Source organism: Amphiura filiformis, chromosome 12 (genome assembly GCF_039555335.1).
Source record: "Amphiura filiformis chromosome 12, Afil_fr2py, whole genome shotgun sequence".
Classification (NCBI taxonomy): Eukaryota; Metazoa; Echinodermata; class Ophiuroidea; order Amphilepidida; family Amphiuridae; genus Amphiura; species Amphiura filiformis.
Genome location: NC_092639.1, coordinates 60,304,314 through 60,325,172, shown reverse-complemented (window position 1 = coordinate 60,325,172; position 20,859 = coordinate 60,304,314). Strand labels below are relative to the sequence as shown.

The window sequence follows — 20,859 nt, the reverse complement described above, 5'->3', positions numbered from 1 at the left end:
TTCTGCTAAATTTTCGAAGAAGGTTCAAGATCATAATATCTTGAAAAAAAAAAAGAGTTAGATGTTGATTATTGTCATTATAATTTTGTTGTTCTTCAGGGGAAAAGTTTTATTTACAATGCAAGATGTAATAAAAATAAGCTGGATATTCAAGGTTTGAAGTGTATGCTCAATAATGTCGCCGAGACTGAAAAACACATTGCAAACAATAAAGGTAAAATGTATGAATGAAATAAAGATGTTCGTGATCCCGTTACTGGATGCCGAATTTGACTCCTACCGTCGGCTTCGGCATCTGTGTTAAAACTTGTGTTACAGATTAAAGTATTAATGTACTAAATCCAGAACCACCTATATTATGGGAATATTATTGCTTGTTTATTTTCCTTTTTAGTAATCCATCTATGGTTATTTTCCTATAATAATTACAGAACCAGTCACAGCAATCCAATGTTACAATTGTATGGGACTTCCAACGGCTCCGCAAGAGGCACCTTCTAACTGTTTAGATCCGTTCAACGCCGAGGGGATTCAAACAACTGAATGTGATGGAAAGTGCTTTGTAAGTTACTGAGTGCCTTTTCTTTATTGTCTCAATGCCGGGGGGGTCACTCGCATACATGTATATTGCACGCGTCGTGTGCCTGTCATTATAGACCCCGTTTTCGGCAAATCTGCCACCCGAGGGTCATCTCACCAAATCTGCAAACGAATTTAACATTTTTATAGCCAATTTAGCTTCAAAATTGCAAGTTTTCGAAAAGTTTTGCACATATTTGCCCAGAAAGTTCCTCTTTCATGGTCAATGACCCTCAATTAGGCATTGTTATTATGTGTAAATACTGTTGTGACTATCTACCGCAGGCAAACTCAACGACCTTTGGCCCATCCACAGTTGTTCAAAGAGGTTGCTGGCCTGACCCAACTGGCTGTCCAACAGGATGCTCTTCACCCGGCATGCCACCAGGTGAGATGATGGGGACCATGCCTCCAGATGCGGCGATGCCCACATTGTGTTCGTACTGCTGTGACGGTGATCACTGCAACTCGGACAATGTACAAGAAACTGCTACTGCCGGTGCGGGAGAGCCGATAAACTGTTGGCAATGCCAGATGGCTGTTACCGATGATCTACCTGCAGGATCGTGTGCTAGCGATGATTTCAAAGGAAAGGATGCGACTTCGATACCATGTCAGTCGTCATGCGTGGTGAGTAGCACATTTAAATATGAACACTTACCATCCGGCTACGTCAAATGTCAGCCATGACGCTGCTGCAGTCCAATAGTGGTTACGTCATCATGAAATCGTTAAAAGTAATAGATACTCATGACCTACAAGTTTCAGATTAATTGTACATGGCGCTATCGGGTGATGTTTGAGTTAGCATCTAGTTTTGCTAGATTAGTGGAACCAATGTTTTTTGCATCCTTACACCCCGGCCTTACACCTCAAATGATAAAACTAGAATTGGTTCAATTTTTTCTATGTCCCCCTATGCTTCCCACGAGAGGTCGAATATCATAATGGGGTCACAAAATGTCAAATATGTTCTATCATGTTGTATACCTCAAATCTTCCTCTCATTCCTCATCTTCCTGTCATTTTGCACTAGAATGCCTAGTTCAGGAGTTATATAGGAAATTAGGTCAAATGTCAATTATCTCATGCACAGAGGCCTAATTGTCTCCTCTCGGCAAACGAAATAGGGAAATAATTTGTTTGAGAAATGTATAACCTCAGAATCGGGTAAAATCATGGGTCAAAGGTTATGCATGTACATTTTTCTATTAGCATGATTAGATTTTGACTGCATTAACTCTGAAGGGGGACATGGTAATAAAATAATGGCAAAGTAAGTATATGTTTGAGATTTCCTATATTAACGGATTAGGCCATTTTAAATCGACTTTCGAAAAGTTTTTTGATACATTCATTGATTTCTCAAAAAGTAAAAATCGCAGTTTAACAAATAACGGTTCAAATGAAAGCCATTATTGGGGGCTAATTGTTGTATCACTATGATAGGCCTGACACCAATATAAACACTTGTTTCGGTGACCCAAGTTCATGGTCATTTCTGCTCACGCACTTTTTTACAGATGGCCTGGAATTTCATATTTCGGTTTCAGCGATTGCCCGAAAAAGGTGGTATGTTTTTGAAAAGCGTTTCCGCTTGGAATGTAGATAGATATTGTTGCTATTACTCCTCGCGATTTTAATTTATGCCCTCTTTAGCCGGCAATTTTCAATGCATTTTACACAATAGATACGTCGCTTGCATAAATACCGCTATTTTTTAACAGTATCGTTTTTGTTAACCAACATACCATCCAAAAGAGTTCTCAAGACTTCGATGAAACCATAGATACCAAATCGGACTGCATGTGATGAACAGATTTTACACTAGAATCAAAAGAACCAGCGTAGGCCCTCTCAAAATGTACTTTTTTAAAATATCGCGTTGTGATAAAAATGACTGCCTTTTCCTTGTTTTTTATAACAAGGAAAAGCTTTACTTACCTCAAACTTCAAACGTAGTGCTGTCTCAGTGTCCGTTACTGGTTGGTATTATTCAGATTAAGCGATTTTCATGATTTAGGCCTACTTAGCCTACATTTGACCAACTATTTGCCCACACCGTGTACGAATATATTCCAAATATGGCGCTGCATTCAGTATCACACTAACGACAAGGTTATACTAAGATGTGTAAGACTTTCTGACACTATATTCACGGTTGTTCTAATGGCTATTCAAACTTATGACAAATTTGGCTGGTTTGCGTTGTTCAATACCATTTCACCCTGATGTGACAATGACGTCACATCCGGGGTCACGTCAGTATAAAGCTGGTTTCATACTACCCTGCCGGTTGCAATGAGCGGCGTGGCGCACGCGCATTGCAGACAAACGGACACAATCAATGCTTGTCATTGGTTGAAACGCTCTGCCGCTTGCCGGGTGTTCGTGATCGCGCGCCATTATCGTGATGATCGGGGATTCCTTTTTTGTGATGAAGGCACCAGCCGAAATGTCCGTTTTCCAGAATGCAATGAACATAACTCTGTACTCCCCCGGGGAGATGATGTATTTTGCGACACTCATACCCCTCTGGAATAGTGCATGGCGGGAAAGAGGGGAAAAGGTCTATACGAATTTTATTAGGCGCAGCATCACTCGCTGGAGTTCGATGGCGCTGGTGTACATACGCACGCGCTTAAAGACACCGCATAGATGCGCGAGCGAAACAGCTGTTCACAACGCGTTGACATCACTGCCACATCGGGGTGAAAAATGGTATAGGTAATAGATGACTATGAAACCTCAAACTCGCCCCTCGATAAAGGTTGACAATTGAAGCAGGCCTCAGTTTAGCGAACTTTGTCTAGTTTAATGCGATGCGAGTGCAAGCGCCGCTCGGACTGTGAAGGTTGCTGGATACCGAATATGGGTTTAGATTAGGCCTATATCATGTCCTCTAGGCCATATAATTTATTTTTGGAAAGGAAAGTCTAATCTCGGAGCCTATTCAATTGAGAAGGGACTGGATTTTGTCATAATAATATAAAAATTAATACTTGTCGTCCATAACAAGAAATAATGCCTCGCGATTTTTTTGATATCCAGCCATAGTATTTTAATTGATTAAACTGAACATGAAGCTATATCTTTACTAGCTTCATGCACTAATTTTAAGACCCTCCCGGCCTTCTACATGTAGTGAGTACCACATTAGATTGTGTTTACAAGAAATAATAAGCGCTGCCTCCTCGAAATTTCTTATGCCATCAGCTTTGATGATTAAATATTATCTACAACTCGGCACCTGTGTTCAAGGCCTTTCTTTTATCTATTGACCTCAAAAGAAAGGATTAGAATGATCAGAATGCCGTCCCTGACCCCTTTCCACACATTAATAATGAGTCGGTAAGGGAACGTGCTACCGTTATACTTCAGTGAGTACGTATGGCTACTACGCAGTTCAGTGGCCTTATTGTGATCTGGCGGGCGTTTTAAAAGCACGGTCCCTTACTGCGTGGGCATATTTCCGGACAAGGAACAATAGAGACCAATTGCCTGGCAATGACGTCACATGTAATCCCAGTCTATAGTGTGATTAGAACATTATAGGCTGGTGGTCACTTATAGTACGATCAGTACGAAAAGTCCAATGCGATTATTAATATATTTTCTAACATTAAAAGAACCACTTTTTAGCGGGAATGTTTGTAAGTTACACAGCTGAAGTTGTGAAAGGGTTGAAAGACTACAATATTACGGCATAAACAAGAATTTCTTTGTTTGGTCGTTATTCCTATAGGCTCATCCCTTAAATTAAGTGGAGTAATATAAGACCAGTTTCGCTGAAATCGGACCATTTTAATTTTTTTAATTTTTGACTTATTTGTACGAACTTTTTGACATTTGACGAAGCACCGTAGAAAATATGACAGTTGACTTTTTATTCCTTGTGATGAGAGGAACAATTTGAGATACATTACAACATGGTGGGACAAGTTTTGGCTTCAATGAGAGACCTTCGAACCCTCGTGGTAACCACATATGGATTGGAAGAAGTCAATGATGACCCACCACTAATTATTACAACAGAATCCATCTCCCAAAAGCTTATACAAAAACATATTAAAAAGTCCCGGAAAATTCAATAAGGGGAACAATGCATAAATCCAAAATGTATATACAGGGGTGAAATTTTAAAGTCGGCAAAATCTTGTTAAAAACCATACCAATGTATTCCTGATTCAGAAAAAGTATAGCTTGACCTATCTCCGTTTTCACAATTGTTGAGTAATAGGGGAAAAGATCAAAATGCCAAAAATTTGGATTCCATGGGAGAAAAATTGAAAAATTCTCTGATTTTGATAGAAACGGGCCCAGATTGCTCATTTTCTGAAATGCATAGAATACAATTCTGACTTGCAATTAGTGATAGGTCTTCACCCTTTTTAATTGGACTATTAATTTGACTAGGCTGTAATGGAATACCACCAACGGCAGTAAGTGACCCTGATACATTAAATGACCTTGTTTAGTCCAGCATTGGAGAAAATGACCTTCTCCTGAGGCTTACAGGTGTCGTATTTTGGGCCAGAGACCACCTTTTCATCAATTAGATTAATTAATTAAATTAATTAAACGTTGGTGAAATGTGACATTTTATTTCAAGGATTTGTAACGTTATAGTAAATAAATGCTGGTTTCCTAAGTGTAAACCGAAATTAAAAAGGAACTTGCATTCGGTGACAGATTACCCCAGGAAACATGACTAGATTGTGTCGATTCGATGATAGAGGATATATCCCAATATGCGTAATGCACTATCAAGTTGACTTCAATATTGTACCCGAACTGAATTGACCAATAATAAGGGACATGAAGAAATATTCTGTACAAAACGTGTTGCCGAAAGTGTTCTAGGAATTGATTAATAAATCGTAAAAAATAATTTCGATCGTACAATTTTCAAGCCTTCCTATTTATTTTATTATTTCTTTTATATCGCGCATTTTGTGGATGAAAGGCGTTTTGCAACCAAATAAATTTACCCCTTTTCTAAAAACCACTTTTGCAATCAAATTTGAGCCCATTTTTGCACTGCATTTGTAACTTGACTAATGCTTTCAAAATCAAAAAGAAAAAAAAAAGAAATATCCCACTTACTTTTTTTATTATGATTTTGTAATTAAATTCCGAAGCTACAACATTTGTAAATTAAAATATTTTTTTCAAACATAGTGACCCAAAAACAGTTTCTTTCGGTTTTAATAGTTAAAGAACATTCGGGCTACTATTATACATAAAACAAAACACTATAGATTTTCGCGTTCAGAGTGGTTTTGAATAGATAATCCTCTATAATTTGTGCTTTTTCAACTGCATTACCATAATTACATAAACTCTCAACAGACATTAACTGACTTCATCTTTTATTAGATTTTCAGCTAAAATGATTGGTGCGATAATCGTATCCCGGGAATCGTATATTGAAAAATTGCTGCAAAGAGGCCTCATGTCGTAAAATGTTGATATTACCATCGATTTGATTGAAAAGGGAAGTGAAAAATTATTAATTCTGTTCAGGCTATGGAGCCTAATGAGGGACAGAGTTCCTAGTATGATTAGAGTGAAGGTCATGTTCAAGATTAGGGCTAAGGTTATATGTTAGGGTTAGGGTAAGGATTAGGGCTTATAACGACGAAGGTTTTGGGCTATCGATCTGGAACTGCAATTTTATGGATTTGAGTCACATCTGTTTACATTGAATCAATCATTATGAGTAATACTCATTTAATATTCGTTGAATTTTGCAGACACTAAAGACGCCCGATGCTCAAGGAAATATTGAATCTGTGATGCGCGGATGTGATCCTTTCATGGGTGCAAATTGTGGGGAACCAGGTGTTTCTTGCTGCATGGAGAATGAATGTAATGTTGGGGAGAAAGCCGATGGTGATGGTGATGGTGATGGTAATGGTGACGTAAAAGCAAGTATGTATGATAAGAATTTGAAAACTTCACAGACAATACAAGACTATACAATTAAAGATTTGCAATATCCATGTATCCGGGATGTTAACACTCAAGTTCTCCTTTAAGATATAACGATACACTGTAAGCTAAACTGGAGTCACTGTGACTCAGTCCAGTCACTCTGCGACTCTAAATATGTCTAAAATGACTCCATATTGACCCACTTGACGAGTCAAAAATTTCTTGACTCCGCGGAAAAGTCACCACTGATGGCTCTACACAGGAGTCTTTTGACACCCAATATGGAGTCATTTTAGACATAGAGTCGCGTAGTGGCTGGACTTTGCTTCTAGAGTAACCCCGACTCCATTTATAGAGTCACCTGTTACAGGGTCACTCCAATTCGGCAATAGCAAATAATGATACACATAGAAGTATATACCTACCAGAATAGAAGACTTTACTTTCAGTTTCACGTCATATAGGCGATCGTCAGACGACAGGAATCACAGGATAGATAAAATTAGGCTGAACCACCATCCCTTAGGAATGGGAGAATATTCATTCCATGGTGTCAACAGCCAAACTATTCAGAGTCTGGCTCTCTTGAAGAGTCATAAATTTCTTGACTCCGTCGACGACTCTGAATGTAGACTCTCCTGTTGACTCTCCTGTGACAATCAGGTGACTCCTTTTGAGAGTCAGTGCTAGTTTACTCCTCTTAAAGAGTCACGTGACTCTAGTCTGGCTATCAGTGTATGGTAGAACGTAATTACGTTTATATATTGTGATTTCTTATTTAGACTGACCAGATATTCCGGTTTGTCAGGGGGCAGGGGCAATGTATGATAAAGATTGGTCCAATTAAAAAAGATGACATCTGAACAGTTTAGTTAACAGGAAGTGACCAATACCATTCACTAGTTTATCTGTTCGCTTTTTAATGAATCAGTAATTTTTACTGTAATGGCTTTGCACGAGTTAAAAAATATCGTACGAATGGTAGAAGAGATTTTTTAGCAACTGCACTGTATTCTTGTAACCCCCCCCCAAATAAGACCTTCAATATCATTATTCATATAATCTTTGTTCCATGTCCTCGTGGTGGTTTGGTGTGGGACCTGCACTGTGTGTTGCCCGACCGGCCTCGCACCGCAGTAGTATGTAGTGGACCTTTATATTTAAATTGTTAGTCAACACAAAAGTTCAAACCTATTTTTGCGATTTTCACGAGATCCCGAGTTCTTAACCGTACCAAACAGTGTTTCAGTATGATTTGTTTTGAGGAACCACATTATACTTCAGTTCTTTTGAAATTATCCAGAAACGGTTAAATTATTGTACCGACATGTATAAGGGGCTAGTATACATACAAAAATAATTGTTCATCATTTGTGTTATCTTACAGTTCAATGCTGGAAGTGTAATGCAACGGCAACAAATAAGACATCGGAACAATCTGCGTGTGAAAAAGGCAACACCGATACAAGCACTAAAGTTGACTGCCCAACAGGAAAATGCATCGTAAGTAGGCCCCTTTAGTATTTTCATCATTTGGATATGACGAACCTTTAAATTGGAGATTAGCTCACAGCAATCAAAGAAAATACAGAAACAGTATATGCAAGTACAAGTTAACACCGGTTAAAAAGTTGCATCCGTTATGCTGCGTGACGTTTTGCTACGTAGAAAATAAGGTTCGTTAATTGTCGAATATGAAGCAAGGTTCGTTATCGTGGAATCTAACCCCCGACCCTCACATTCACTGATTTTTGGGGATGGTAATCTGACATTATTAGAATGTTAATACATTGATTCCATGATGTGTACAACCAGCAAAATGTTTATTTTATCAAAACGGTATGATTTGTGAAAATTTAAGGACCAGATATTTACTTTATATCAATTTTCTCTCGAAATTGCTTATATCCCTTTAAGAGCTTCAAGCTGTGCATAAAAAAGGGGTGTTGTATTGTATTGTATTGCATTGTATTGTATTGTATTGTATTCTTTTGAACCCCAGTTCATTTTTGCATTATTGCAACTATTTTAAACTGTTGCGATTTGGTAGTTCACATCATCTTGCGAATGGTAGTGAGCTTTGGCAAAAATTGCTTGAAGTATAGTGAATCCAGCACCTTTTGGCGACCAAATAAGTTAATGTAACAAATGCGCGCGAATGGCGCGAATATTTTTGACATATTGAAGCTAAAATGATTAAATATGGTCCAAAAGTGGAAGATATGCGCAAATTGGCACTTTTGGGGCTAAAAAAGCCATTGGTCAGAAACCCACATACAGGCGTCAACATTGGGGGGGATGATTGTATGGACCACCCTCCCCCTGGCAAAATATTGGGGAGATTTATCCCCCATCCCCCCGGGATCTACGCCTATGTCGAGGGTTGAAACAACAACACATTTGTAAAAAGTACAAAACTCAATAAATCAAGCACGTTGTCAAAGTATGATTTGTAAAATGAAATTTTCCAAAACATTAAAGTGTTATTTTTCAATAATATATTGATATAGACAATGAAAATCGTTTTTTGGTTGCTTCGACCAACAAAAGATCACGTCGCCTTAAATAAGATGGCGCGGGAATGAAACCGTATCGGAGCACGTGCCTGTAAACTAATTCACAAAGTTAACGGAAAGGACAAGTGCGTGTAACACCTCAGTGCCATAAAACCGTTATATCTAACATCCAAATTAATTCTCATTTTTTTTCTTTTTCAGAGCTTTATTCAAACTGGTGAAAATGGGGAGACCTTCTTCCGTGATTGTGTTCCTCCTATTCTGAACAAAGTATGTGATGCAGAAAAAGGGAGTGATAATAAAAACATGATGATGATGAAGGAGGTGGAATGTTGCACTGGCAATCTATGCAATAAAGGCGCTACTGTTGTTACTAGTGCCATTGCCCTTTTAGGTGCCTTTCTTGTTTCCTGGTGTCTTGCCTTTGTCTAGTTTACCCGAATTTAAGGTTGGTCTTTACCCTGGAATTATGGAAACCTTTGGGTCTTATAACTGCTAAATTGTTGGTCTAAGGTATATAAAAGTATACATATTTAGAATGACAAAGACTTGATAAATTCATCTGTGGGGTCAAATTTGGGCCAAAATTCTCATTTTTGGCCCAAAATCCCCCTAAAACGGGTTTTGGCTCACTTGTTTTACGTTAAACATAACAAAAACAATTCTTGGGCCAATTTTTTTTTTATTATAATTTTTTAAAAACTAAATAAATATATCTGGGAGCCTTTTTTTTTAAATTTTGAACAACTTTGAGAAATTTGCACTAAAAATGGTCAAAATATGCTTTGTCAAAAAAGTCATAAAAAAGTCCGATTTTCGCCAAAATTTCAAAATATATTTTAGCCTAAATTTGACCTTTTATATACTTTAAGCCCTACAATTTAGCAGTTATGAGGCCCGAAAGTTTCCATAATTCCAGGGTTAAGACCAACCTTAAAAGAATATTGGAAAAATTAACATTGAATGTATTAATGCTGTATTAATAACATGCCCATTGGAGCGATTTTAACATGTTTTTAATGAAAACTCAAGATCAGTGCATCATAGGCGACGACGAGATATAGTATAGTCGTGTCATTATTAAATTAATAAGAAGTTAAGGTCGTACTACACCCCCTGATTAATGTGTGACTAATTTTGCATTTATCTCAAAAAATAACTACACACTGGTAACAACGGTTATATATATTATAGGGGCAAAGAATCCCATTACTTCACTGAAATGTCAGTGATTCAAGACAAATGGTTCATTATATATGTTAAGAAATGAGGTACATTCCTCTTTTCTTATCATGAATAACATACCGCTTGTCTTGAGTCACTGAAATTCCAATGTAGTAACTGGATTCCTTGCCCCTATAATATACATAACATTTGTATGTTACCAGTGTGTTATTAATTTTTGAGAAAAATGCAAAAATAGTCACAATTTTTTCAAGGGGTGTAGTACCACCTTAATAGCCTATTAATATTTAAGTAACATTAATATATATTTCATAAAGGTAACAGACTACAAGTATCTGTAACATAATTTGTTAGTCATTTCCCAATGTTCAGTGAGTGACACTATGTAGAAACGGCATTTTGATTATTCCAAATACGAGCACAGCATCATTAAAATGATCAATTGAAAAATAAATTGAGAAATGTTGAACCTGTGCTCCATGTCTTACTTGATATGGATAAGATGGATTAGAGTTTTGGTTTTTTTACTATCTTCTCATATCCATATAGATATGATGGTCCATAATTCTAAAGACCCCACCCCCGAATATTCATTCTTCCTAATTGTAGGATAAACAAAGCTTTGCATCCATGATGATATATCCAGCGACGGAATAATTCTCGCTATTCGCAATAAGGGCGCCGCCAGCGGTTTGCGATGTATCATGGGAAAAATCGTGATGTATCATGGGAAAAGGTCGACATCCAAGTCCGCGCAATACGAATATTACCATGCTATTACATAGGAACACGTGACAATATTTTTAGTTTGTCAATATAATGGTATTACACGCAAATCGATAAAGAAAAAATTAATTGTTGCACATTTCAAATCACATTATTAAGTATTGGTAGTATCGATTCGCGACTTGATGTCGACCTTTATTTTGACATGATACATCACGTTTTTCCCATGTATTCGTATTGCGCGGACTTGGATGTATCGCAAATCCCAGTCGCAAACCGTTGGCGGCGCCCTTTATTGTGAATAGCGAGAATTGCTTCTTCAGCTCAGTTTTTAATACATAATAAAACGTTAATAATATTTAAATTTCTGGTTATATAAAGGTCATGAAAGAGGTTTTTTAAACTTTAAAAAACGTTTTAAAAAACGTTTTGTTATAAAAAAACTACAACAACATAAATTTTTTTAAATGTCAAAATGTTATTGTAATTGTTTTTGGCAAACATTTATGGCAAATATTTTGTCAATACTTATAGGCCTAAATAACATGTTAAAATGTTCTGAAGCAAGTTTAAAAAAATGTTTTGATATCATTAAAACGATTTATGCCCTTTTTTTATACCATGTATACCATTTATACCATATACCCTTTATATAACCAGACATTTACACATTTTCTGTAAAACGTGTTTGCTGGAAGTTAATCTTTAAAAATGTGTCGGATACTAAACATTTTAGTAGATGGAATAAAAATGTAACATAGTCCATGATTGTTTAATTGGGTTATACCAGTTGACATCCATATACCCTATGAAAGATATGAACTTAATCTCCCACACAGGGAGTGTGAATTCCAAATGGGGTTACTTGAATGGGAGGCTCCGTTTGAAATCTACACCCCAGATGTAGGAGATTAAGGTCATATCTTCCATAGGGGTGTATGGATTTCAACCGGAATAGTCCATTGGAGATATGAACCTATGATTGGGCGTTTAAGATGTTTAAATAGGTGAACTTGCTTTATTTGTATACTATAAGTTTGTATAATATGTCAGTTTTATATGAATCTTTGTAGCATTTTTGTATTGGTATTTCAGTATGACAAAATATTTCTTGTTTCATGATTTACGTAAGAAGGCTGACGAGTTAAAGGTTCTCAAATGACGCCACTTATTCAATAAGAAATTCTTATGTGTATACAATATTTAAGTTAAATGGCTTAAATATAAGACTACAACACTCTTTAAAAAATACTTCTTAGTTGTCCTGTATGTAGAACCCTCATCAGAAAAAGGTTTTAAAAGGGTTCTTTTTATCCTTTCCAGAACCCTTTTCTGTTCTTTGGTAAGTCTTACTTTGAAACGTTTTTTTTCCAGGAGTGAATATTTATATCTAAACTGATTACATATTTGATAGCTTAACACACAACAGGGTGAATGAAAAGGATTTATAAACATATTGACTATTCTATTTCTGACGTTTGCTGCTAAGTTACATAAAAATACTTCATTATGAAACATAAATATTCATGTAAAAGTGAACAACTATTTTAATGTTTCTGGTTCATAAAATCTAGTTCATCTACAAGAATTTGGAAATGGTATCAATGTATAGTTGCACCTAATAATTATTCGCTGTCGAAGTGACGTAATAAATCGGATTAACTACCATAGCAATAGACGAAGCAGGTTGCACTCATCACCTGTGTATGTCTACAGTCATAGATTGAATACAATACCGCTCTTTTCAAAGATAATTATCTTACAGGTGCGGGTGATCAGAATGATATGGTTCAATGCACCGGTACCGCGTGAATGTTGTAGTGCAGGACGATATAGTCACAAATTGTATCCACCTATTGCTATGGTAGTTCATCCGATTATACGTCACTTCGACAGCGAATACTATGGGACACATTCCAATGTGTATTCATGAGAAGTGTCTAGAGGCGTTTTAAGGGGAACAGCGCATGGGGGTCATTTGTCGAAAAGGGTTTAAGTTTGGGATTAGGGTGCTTAGGTTATGACTAGGTTTAGGAATAATGTTAGGGTTGGGGTTAGCATTAGGGCAATTAAGTGTTAGGAATAGGGTTAGGCTGGGGCTCGGGCCAGAGTTAGGATCAGAGTCAGTGTTGTGTTTGGGGTTAGGGCTAGAGCTTAGGTTATAAATTAGTGTTAGGGTAAAGTTAAGAGTTAGGGTTAGGGTAAGGATAAGGGTTTTAAACTATATTATCAGCCCTGATTATTTGGTTTTCGGAATACTATCGACATGTAACCAATTTAAGAAGCCACCATTTACAGAACTGAAATAAGAAGATTGTATACTTTTGAATCAACTCTCGTAATAAATATTTGCAGTCTAAGATAATAAGATATCATGTAAACGAACCAGTTTCTTTGTCTCGTCTCAATGATTGGTTTTATTTATTTTTTTGTCTAAGACATGCGGAAAAGACAACACATTTTAGTCAAACAGCAAATTATACGGCTGTAAAATGTCGTGCAGTTTTTGTGATTAAGGCTTGTAATCAAGTTATAACTCTGCTAAAAACCAGCAAAACTTTGGTAACATAAACCTACCTCGCTCCAAAAACATACTGGGGTCAAATTTTACAGTTGTTAAAATCTTGTTAACTTTGATGAGCAGGCTTCAATTTTCCCACCTAGACCTTTCCTATTCTTGAAATCAGTTGATGATATTAAAACCAATTCTAAACATTAATTACAAAATTACACGGGAATTATTTTGCTGGTTAAAAAAAACTTTCTACAAAGCTTATTTCTAAACATTAATTACAGTTTATTGTGCACTCACAGTTGAGTCATTTGGAAGATAAAGATTCATCAATTATACTGCTCTTGACAAAGTTGCGAACTTTACAAGGTTCTAACTGATATTTTGGTGTCATTAAGGGATCTAGAATGAGCGTTTATTGCGTTTCGACAGTATTTTTTGTGGGACATGAGAGCACCTCAGACGTATTTGTCATTTGGGCTGGTCCCAAATGCTTTGTGCAATCATTTTTCACTTGTAGGGAATTCACACGCTCTCAATACTCGCTCGAGTGCTCACGGGAAAATTAGACCCATTAGGCCTTTTCTTGAATATGGCAGGCGCTCATTTCAATATAGGGGGGCTCTTGCTTGGAATCAACTCCACAATTCAATCATTTCTCCGTTACCAACCAGTACTGGTGTTTTTAAATCAAGATTCTATCCAAAATAGTAGGTTTATAAATTTCTCTTGCCACCAAACATTGGTTTAAAATTTAGGCTCTTTTGTTGAGTATTTTTAAATAATAGGCATTGCAATGATTGTTACAGGATCAACTTTTGCCAAATTTCTTTTGTTTAAATTTTTTGCTGTTTGATTATTGTGTTCTATCCTTCATTTTGTAGCCACTAAGTTTTTATCCATTTCCTTTGATTATTTGAATGTAGTTTGTTGTTTTTTGAAATCCTGATTTAAATTATGATGTTTTATCATTTTAAAATTTAAATTCTCATAGTGCAATAAGAAATAATAATAATATGAATTTTGTCAATGTATTTGAAAATGTAGTCTAATTAATGCAATATAGTGTGTGCTATGTATTATTTTGTACCTATCTTTTAATATTATTGTTGTACCCAATTAATTTTGGTAATTCATGTAATTTAAGTAATATAGTAAATTATTCTAAGTGTTTTGTAATTATTTATTTGTATTTTTGTATGTAATAACTGGGCCATATGGAAGAACAGGGGAATACTTAAATTTTCCCCTGAATATGGACCCAGTATAAAGAAGAAATAAACAAACAAACAAACAAACGTATCGAATTGCATTCTGAATACGAAGACTGTCTTTCTGATATCAACTAATTTTCATTTTTTGAAATTCACGATATGATAAAATTTTATGACAAATTATTAAAATTTGATATTTTTCAAATTTTTGATATATAACAGTCCTCGAAATAAATTTTATAAATCTAATGACATATTCTTAAAGTGTATGTAGCTGGGAGGAAAAGCCGACGATCAATTGAAAATTTTGACCTTTTATATTGAAGATATGGATTTTTTTCCCAAAATGACCCTTTTTTTTTTGGTGTTTTGGGAAAAAAATCCATATCTTCAATACGAAAGGTCAACATTTTCAATTGATCGTCGGCTTTTCATCCCACATACATACACTTTAAGTATAAATCAACAGATTTATAAAGTTTACTTCAAGTACTTTTAAATACCAAAAATATCAATTTTAATGATTTGCCATAAAATGTGTATTACATTGCGAATTTCAAAAATCAAAATGATTTGATATCAGAAGGATATTCGTATTCAGAATGCAATTCGATATGTCTGATGTGCTCTAATGTCCCACAATAAATACTGTCCAAACGTTCATACCCCTTCCCTTAAAAAGAAAATAAATTTAACCCTAAATGAGGTCTTTAAGCAAGTTTATACTTTACAAACCTAGCCGAGTTACTCTTCATTTAAAAATGATTATCTTCAAAAACACCAATATGTCAGTCATCAAGTTCGTTGTCGCAAATATCAAAGGAGACAAGTACAAAAGCGATCCCATCCGAGAATTAAACCCAGAACCTCTGGTTCACGAGACCTGTGAGGTGGGTTTGATTTTTCAAGCGTGATCACTTTTTTTTACTTGTCTCCTTTATTATTTGAGACGGCAAACCTGGTGAAAAATTATGTTTACCATTATATTTAATTCCGGTCGATTATGCCACTGTTTTCCATGTAACCTTGTAATTCTTAAGGCGAGTCGGAGTCTTCAGGCCATATTTGTCCAGTATTAGTCATTTTGATTAAGTAATATAGTTTATTTCTGCAGGTAATACATTGATCTTATAGGAAACGTACGAGTCAAGGGAGCCATCACTGGTTGTATTTCTATATGTATTGCAGTTATTGCAGTGATTGAGTTATGATAAATAATAGGCCAAATCGAAAGTTTTCGCGATTTCCTCCTTTCAAGGAAAATCAAACACACGGGGAAAAATAAAACGCATTACAATTGAAGCTGAATTCTCACGTATTAAACCCATACCTTTCCCTGTGATTGTGGGCTTTATTTTTTCGCAATTTTTGATCACAAACACCGCTAGTTCAGGCACTGCTCCGACTCGCCTTAATCCTCGTCCATTCCAACCTATATAAAGTCACGTTCCAGTGAAACAGCCGCATACGCTCGTATAAGGGCCTAACAATAAGGGCTGAATGCTTTAAACGCAAAAATAAATAATTAAATAATTAAAACTAAATAACTAAAAAACTGGAAAACTAAACAATAATTTTGCTGAATTGTATTGTATTGTATTGCATTAATTAATTCTGTATCTGTGCATTTTGAGCATCTTTTACCGATATTTTTATTTATTAGAAGTAATTAAATATCAAGTTGAGCTACAATCGATATCTAGCAGTTGAACTCCTCCAGAAACGTCCATCACGTGATCCTCGAGTTCATTGGCATCGGCGTGCTTCTTCTTTCTGAAATGAACAACAACAAAAAGGTCACTTTATACGATAATTGAATACATGAATACAAAAGCCACCTAAGTCCATATGAAGTGATTTTGAGAGAAAAACCTGTGTATCATTTTAATTCCTTCAGTTAGATTTACCTGGTCAATATGGTAAGTTTTACGTGCAAATGAGTGGATTAACCTGTATTAGGTATGACGATTAGCATTTCATGGACTTCGTGGGGTTCATTTTAAATTTTGGACTTAGGTGGTTTTTTGAATCATATACAAAGACAACAATGTTAGAATGAGATTACCACTAGTAAGATAATACAAAATAAAGCACACAGGTATGTATAATGTTGATAAGCATTCTGCCATGTAATATAAACCACACACTTTCCTTTATTAAACCCATTTTTTTTTCAAAATTCACTCTCTAGCAATGAATGTGTTACAAGTGGACTTTTATACATAATGGATTTCAATCAATGTGTTACAAGACTCAAATCATGGAATTGGGTGATTCTTTCATACATGCTATTTTTCACATGCTTAATAGACACAGAGAATGAATTTGAGTTGTTCTTTCATACATATGACAGGCCTATGTATAGCAACAACTTCCCATGCTTAACTCAATTTGGCCAAAGTATGGACTTAGGTGGCTTTTGTATTCATATATTCAATTGTACACTTCAAGTTAGAAACAATTGTCGAGAATCATTTTCCATTTAATTTATTCCAATCAAAATCAGGCAATCTTTAACTTGAAAATTAATCGTTTTCAACTGATTTTAACCAGAGAGAGCTAGTCGTGACGATTCACCACCAAATCACAGCATGATCAAGATATGTATGAAACCTAACCAAAGTGCTTGGGTCAATTTTTATACAAATTTCAATTAGATTGGTTTTTCAACTTAACCTGTCAACATACTGCAACAACTAAAAATTTGCCTGTCAGAAGACACTAAATTACGTATTACACAGAGGGCCGAAATGCTAGTGCCAATGCATTGTCGCATTATATTCAACATGTATATCGTAATTAAAGGTTAAAGAATAAAAATCAAAACACATCCTCAACGAAATAATTAGACAATAAGAATGTGTAATGAGCATTTGACTATTCCCTATCAATTTCTACTGGTACAGAAGGAAACCAATCTTATTCTATGAACTTAAAGCTTGCACTGAAGAATGTTTGCTCCTTTGTTTTGCTTTTTTCGTTTATGTATTTGTTTGTTGTAGTCGTTACGAATTACATGCATCATTTATTATCATTTTTCATTTCATTCATTTCATTCGGCTGCGAAGCAGGCGACTACAAAGTTTCTCCATGTACTACGATCTGAAGCCAAAGTGGCAATGGCATCTGGCAGTAGAAAGTTGTCCAAATCCCCCAACAGTTTTTGCACATAAGACAAGTAGGATGTTCTTTGCCTTCCAGGTCTTCTTTACCATGTAATGGGGTGTAGAGAGCATATCTTCTGCATGGTTCATCTTCCTGCATCCTCAGGATATGTCCCAGGAATCGTAGTTGTCGTGATCTGACAGAGTTGATAAGAGGCACAGTGTTGGTGATGGTATAGACCCTTTCATTACTAACATGGTCGGTGCGCTTGATGTTCAGCATTATCCTGTAACATGATGTACCAAAAGCGTTGATCTTATTTTCCATATCAGTAGATATCACCCAGGACTCACAGCCATAGAGCAATACTGTAACACAAGTGGTGTTAAACAGCTTGACTTTTGTTGCAACAGTGATTGTTGGACTTCTCCACAGATGCTCAAGTTTCCAAAATGCATACCAAGCAAGCCCCTTCCGTCGGGAGAGGTCACTGGTGCTAGAGCCCATCATGGAACCAAGATATTTAAAATCAGTGACATACTTGATGGGTTCTCCGTATGGTGGCTGAGGATTGCAGTTGATGGTCATGTACTCATGTTTTGGGAACACTGATGATGAGACCCAGGCTTTCTGCTGCAGCCGCTGTTCTGGTCAGCTGTGCCTGTGCCCGCGGGATGGAAGATTCTAGCAAGGCAATATCATCAGCGAAATCCAAGTCGTTCAAAACCTTGGCAGGATAACGCCTGGAGCGACGCGGGTGTGTTTCAACACCGCTGTTATTCCCCTCGGTAGCCATCGTCATCAAATAGTCAATGAGAACAATGAATAGGAATGGGGCTAGAACATCCCCCTGCAATACTCCAGTAGTCACAAGGAAGGGATCCGAGATGTTGCCATCTACCAATACGGCACTTTGCGAATTAGTATACAGTACACGTATTGCCTTTACGATGCTCTCAGGGATACCATAGTGCCGCAAAACAGAAAACATCATCTTCCTGTTGATTGAACAAAGGCTTTCTTGAAGTCAATGAATGTTATAGTTAGTGGAAGTTGGTAACTATGGAAAGCCTCCATGATTCTACGGAGGATATGCGTTTGCTGTGCACAGCTTCTGCCTGGTCTAAATCCGGCCTGGTTACTTCTTATTACAGGATCAACATGGTCCCTAATTCTATTCAGTAGGATCCTATTGTACACCTTAGCTGCAACTGACATCAGTGTGATTCCTCTATAGTTGTTCATGAGGCTGAGGTCTCCTTTCTTTGGAAGGGGAACAATAACATTGGTAATCCACTGTTCTGGTGAAAAACTTCCACGCAGAATTTATGGATGATGTCTACCATAGCTTCACCACCACCCTGGAGTGCCTCAGTGGTAATCGCACAGTCCAGTCCAGCAGCTTTGTTTGTTTTCATTGCTTGAATGGCTTTTCTTGTCTCTTCCCGGGTAGGGGGATCAGCACAAATAGGCAAGTCCTGGTCGGCGGGTGGTGGGAGATCAGATGTTGGTGGTCAATTGTCATTGTTCAGCAAGGCACAGAAGTAGTCCGTCCACTCAGCAAGTAGTTCTTTGTCGCTTGAGGGGATTGTCCCATCTCTCTTCTTCACTTTGGGATTTGATCTCTTCTTCTTCCCCGAGATGTCATGGATTATTTTCCATGTGGTGTTGTAATTGCCATTTTCATTTGCTACTTGCAGGTCTTCCATCTGCCTGTGTATAGAGGCAAGTTCATCAGCCCTATATGACTCGTTGAGCTGGGTGTTGAGCTTTCTCCACACTTCTCTGGCATGGTGAGTTCTAACAAGTAGATATGTCTTCGTGGCTGCATCTCTTTCTGATCTTAACTTGAGGGTCTTGTCTGTCACCCAGCTTGGCATTCCACAAGGGCTACATTTTCCAACAACCTCTTCCGCGACTTCTTCAAATCCTTTCTCAAACATTTCATATCTCTCAAAAATTGGTGACTGGTCGTTGTCGTCACACTGGAGGACCTGGAATCTGTTTGAAAGTTCAATTTGGAAACGGTTCTTAGTAGGAGCATGAAGCCGCTTCTTCCAGTTGTACTTAGGCCTCTTACAAGGTTTACCTTTGGTGGTTCGGAGACTGGTGTGCAGTCGTATGCTGAGTATTCGATGATCTAAGTCCAGCTCTACAGAGTTATAAGCTCTGCAATTGCGCAGGGAATTAACCCACTTGCTGTTGACAAGGATGTGGTCCAGTTGGTGTTTTGAGCCCGTTGGGTGCATCCATGTCCAGAGACGACTTTTGGGTTGGGGAAATCTTGATTGTGAAGGACGGAGCTTGAATTCCTGGCATAAATTCACTAGTCTCTCTCCATTGTCATTTGTTGTGTCGTAAAAACAATGAGGACCAACCACAGCTGAATGAGATACATGGCTATCTTGGCCAATTCTGGCATTGAAATCACCAATGATGAGGTGGATGTTGTGCCTCTTCACCTTTTCAAGATGGTCTTCTAGTGGATTATAGAAACTGTCCTTTTCTCCTGAGGTTGCTGATTCAGTTGGGGCATAAATAATTGTAACCGTAAGCTGGGGGTTCCCATTAAATGAAGCTGTTAGTATTCTTTTAATGATGGTCTGCACGCTCTGAAGACACCTATGGATGTGCCTTGACATTAGAAGTCCAACACCGCCCTGCCTCTGGTCTGTGGCAGAACTGTAAATAAGTACCCAGTTCTTGTCGTCTGACCATAACTCGTCAGTGGGGGATGATGTAATAAGACGGTGTTCTTGCACACCGACAATGTCGACGCCTGCATCGCTACAACCCGTAAATAGTTGATGGGTTTTTCCTTGTTGGTGTAGTGTACGCACATTGTAGGTGGATACTACAAGTGGTTTGAAGGTAGGTAGACGAGACATATCAGGACCAACAGTCTGTGATGGTGTGCCAGGTTCCCGCTGGCCCGTCATAGAGTCAGAAGAAGACGTCTGCCCAGCTACCTTCGATCTAGTATTTGGATATTATCATACAACATTTTATTTTTTGAAGGATAGTAAAATACATTTACAAAGGTGGAGTTTGCAGAAACCCCCATTGAAAATTAACAACCAGTTCC

General features: G+C 37.1%; 2 protein-coding genes across 3 annotated transcripts in view; one reads left to right on the top strand and one right to left on the bottom strand.

Annotated features, from left to right (window-relative positions):
- Positions 1-9,743, top strand: part of LOC140166524 (uncharacterized) — a 31,372-nt gene extending 21,629 nt beyond the window's left edge. Inside the window, exons 2-6 of one of the 2 annotated variants that reach the window (XM_072190007.1) lie at positions 432-562; positions 865-1,209; positions 6,336-6,513; positions 7,904-8,019; positions 9,234-9,743. In XM_072190007.1, the coding sequence (XP_072046108.1) occupies positions 432-562; positions 865-1,209; positions 6,336-6,513; positions 7,904-8,019; positions 9,234-9,464 (1,001 nt within the window). In that variant the 3' untranslated portion in view covers positions 9,465-9,743. The remainder of the gene's footprint in view (positions 1-431; positions 563-864; positions 1,210-6,335; positions 6,514-7,903; positions 8,020-9,233) is intronic. The other variant, XM_072190006.1, reaches the window with a different exon arrangement.
- A 9,545-nt stretch (positions 9,744-19,288) lies between these two features.
- On the bottom strand, positions 19,289-20,713 carry LOC140166968 (craniofacial development protein 2-like). The gene has a single exon (XM_072190452.1). It carries the CDS (start codon positions 20,711-20,713, stop codon positions 19,289-19,291), a length of 1,425 nt encoding a protein of 474 aa, XP_072046553.1.
- Positions 20,714-20,859: the final 146 nt, after the last annotated feature.

Excerpts from the sequence above, each read along its gene's own strand:
- LOC140166968 (XM_072190452.1), bottom strand. The coding sequence starts at position 20,713 with ATGACGGGCCAGCGGGAACCTGGCACACCATCACAGACTGTTGGTCCT.